At 37.6% G+C, this 2,042-nt stretch overlaps 1 protein-coding gene across 1 annotated transcript; it reads left to right on the plus strand.

Moving 5' to 3' along the window:
• The first annotated feature begins 225 nt into the window (after window positions 1-225).
• Window positions 226-1,486, plus strand: LOC111378108. Its single transcript, XM_023001276.1, has one exon. It carries the CDS (start codon window positions 649-651, stop codon window positions 1,291-1,293), a length of 645 nt encoding a protein of 214 aa, XP_022857044.1. The 5' UTR covers window positions 226-648; the 3' UTR covers window positions 1,294-1,486.
• Window positions 1,487-2,042: the final 556 nt, after the last annotated feature.

The raw sequence follows: 2,042 nt of genomic DNA on the forward strand, positions 1-2,042 counted from the left end.
AAAAAATAGTGAATTTTATAAATTCTATTGTGACATTTTAAATATTTATGAAGAATCTAATTGGCTCAAAAATATTAACCCCTCCGCTGCACACTCCGATCAAATGGTATTAGAGCCATGTTACGAACCAAAAATAATGATGAATATAGTAGATGAAGAAAATATAATTGAAGAATTTTTGGAAAAGGTTAAAAAACATAAAAAACCTAGTTATCCCTATTTCAGTTTCAAGATTTTGAATTCTTCGAATTGGCTACTCTTTATATGGATCAATGTATTGGAAACTTTATATTCAGGATAGATCAAAATTGTTAAGAATTTAGTTATCTTTCCGTTAATAGCAATGTATTGAACGAATTAAAAAGAAAAATTCATATAATCGACCTCAAACTTATTGGGATTCAGGCTTAGGTTGTTGATGTTGATCATTCAAATAATTTTATTGTTAATGTTTGCTATTACCAGTCTTAATCGCGTAGTTTCTAGAATTGAATTAGCAGTTGATGCCCATTACTTATTTCAATTCGATTTGATTCATTTAGGATCTGGTTAATTAACATAATCCACAATTTATATAACAGGTCTTCCCTTTCAGAACCAAGCACATCAACAAGCTGTTTTAGTTCATCTACAGCAGACGAACAATCCATGAAAGAGCGAAAGGGATGGTCGATCACTATTCATGACCTCTCAGGCTCACCCGTGGCTGCTGCATCAATGGTGACACCATTCGTGCCATCACAGGGCAGTGATAGGGTCAGTAGATCCAATCCGGGAGCCTGGCTCATCCTTCGTCCTGGTCACAACACCTGGACACCCTGGGGCCGTCTGGAGGCCTGGCGTGAACACAACTGCGGTGACCAACTTGGCTACCGCTTCGAACTCATCCCCAATGGCGGCATAGACTCAATCCCTCTTGCCAATTCCTCAATTAGCATGAGAACTGGTGGCAAATTCAGCATAGATGTAACAACAGGACCAACCCCAATGACTAGTCCTAATAGCAGCTTTGATTTCAGTTCAGCATCTAGTTTTGGCTCAGAATTCGGATCTGCACAGGGATCTGGATCATGGGCACATCTCTTGTATAAAGGATTCGTAATGTCGTGCACTGTCGAAGGCAACGGGAAGTGCAGCAAACCGGCGGTTGAAATCGGAGTGCAGCACGTGACTTGCACGGAGGATGCTGCAGTTTTTGTGGCATTGGCAGCAGCAATCGATTTAAGCATGGATGCTTGTAGATCGTTTTCTCATAAGCTAAGGAAGGAATTGAGGCAACCAGATCAAGAATAATACTACTGGAACTGTTTTGAGTTCTTGGATTTGCATTAAATTAACAGCATACTGGAGCTGTTTTTTTCCTCCTAGAGTGTACAGTATTTACACGGGGTTTGTTTTTGCATTTTCTTGTATTTGACTCTTTGTCCGTTCATTTGTACATTCATTGAGAGTTTATCCTTCAAGTTCTTGTTTCCTTCTCAAACCAGTTTATGAGCCAAACATTTGAATACTTATTTGTGAAGAGTCGCGGGTATCCCTCCAGCTCTAAACATAGGGTTTTGCGACACCTCGGCCCCCTTCTTGTGAGGGGGCTTTACACCTAGGTGTCAACCATAATGTTCAAATAGCAAAACTCTTAAACATATATACGAGTCATTAAAGTTTCGGGATAACAAAATCTAATTGTTTTCGCTAGAGTGCAACTTAACCTATTTTGCACTATGTATGGGCTTGAAGAAATAAATAATGTTATCTATTTTAACTCGTCATTTTACCATTTTTTTTCAAAGATATTTATTGATTTCTTAGATATTTTGTAACATATTTTTATGGCATATGATTAGGGATATATAGTTTGCTTGGTATCATATTCTTTGTCTTTTATTATTACAGTTGTAGAAATGGGTTGCTGTTTTTATGTGGAAGCCCAGCCCAAATTAAATGATTTGGCCCATACCCGTTCCAAATGAAGGAAGAATCTTGAAGTTTAAACTGGATTTGATAAAACGTGTTTTCAGTTTTAAAATAACAACTTATACTAG

This window comes from Olea europaea, unplaced genomic scaffold (assembly GCF_002742605.1).
Source record: "Olea europaea var. sylvestris unplaced genomic scaffold, O_europaea_v1 scaffold1767, whole genome shotgun sequence".
Taxonomy (NCBI): Eukaryota; Viridiplantae; Streptophyta; class Magnoliopsida; order Lamiales; family Oleaceae; genus Olea; species Olea europaea.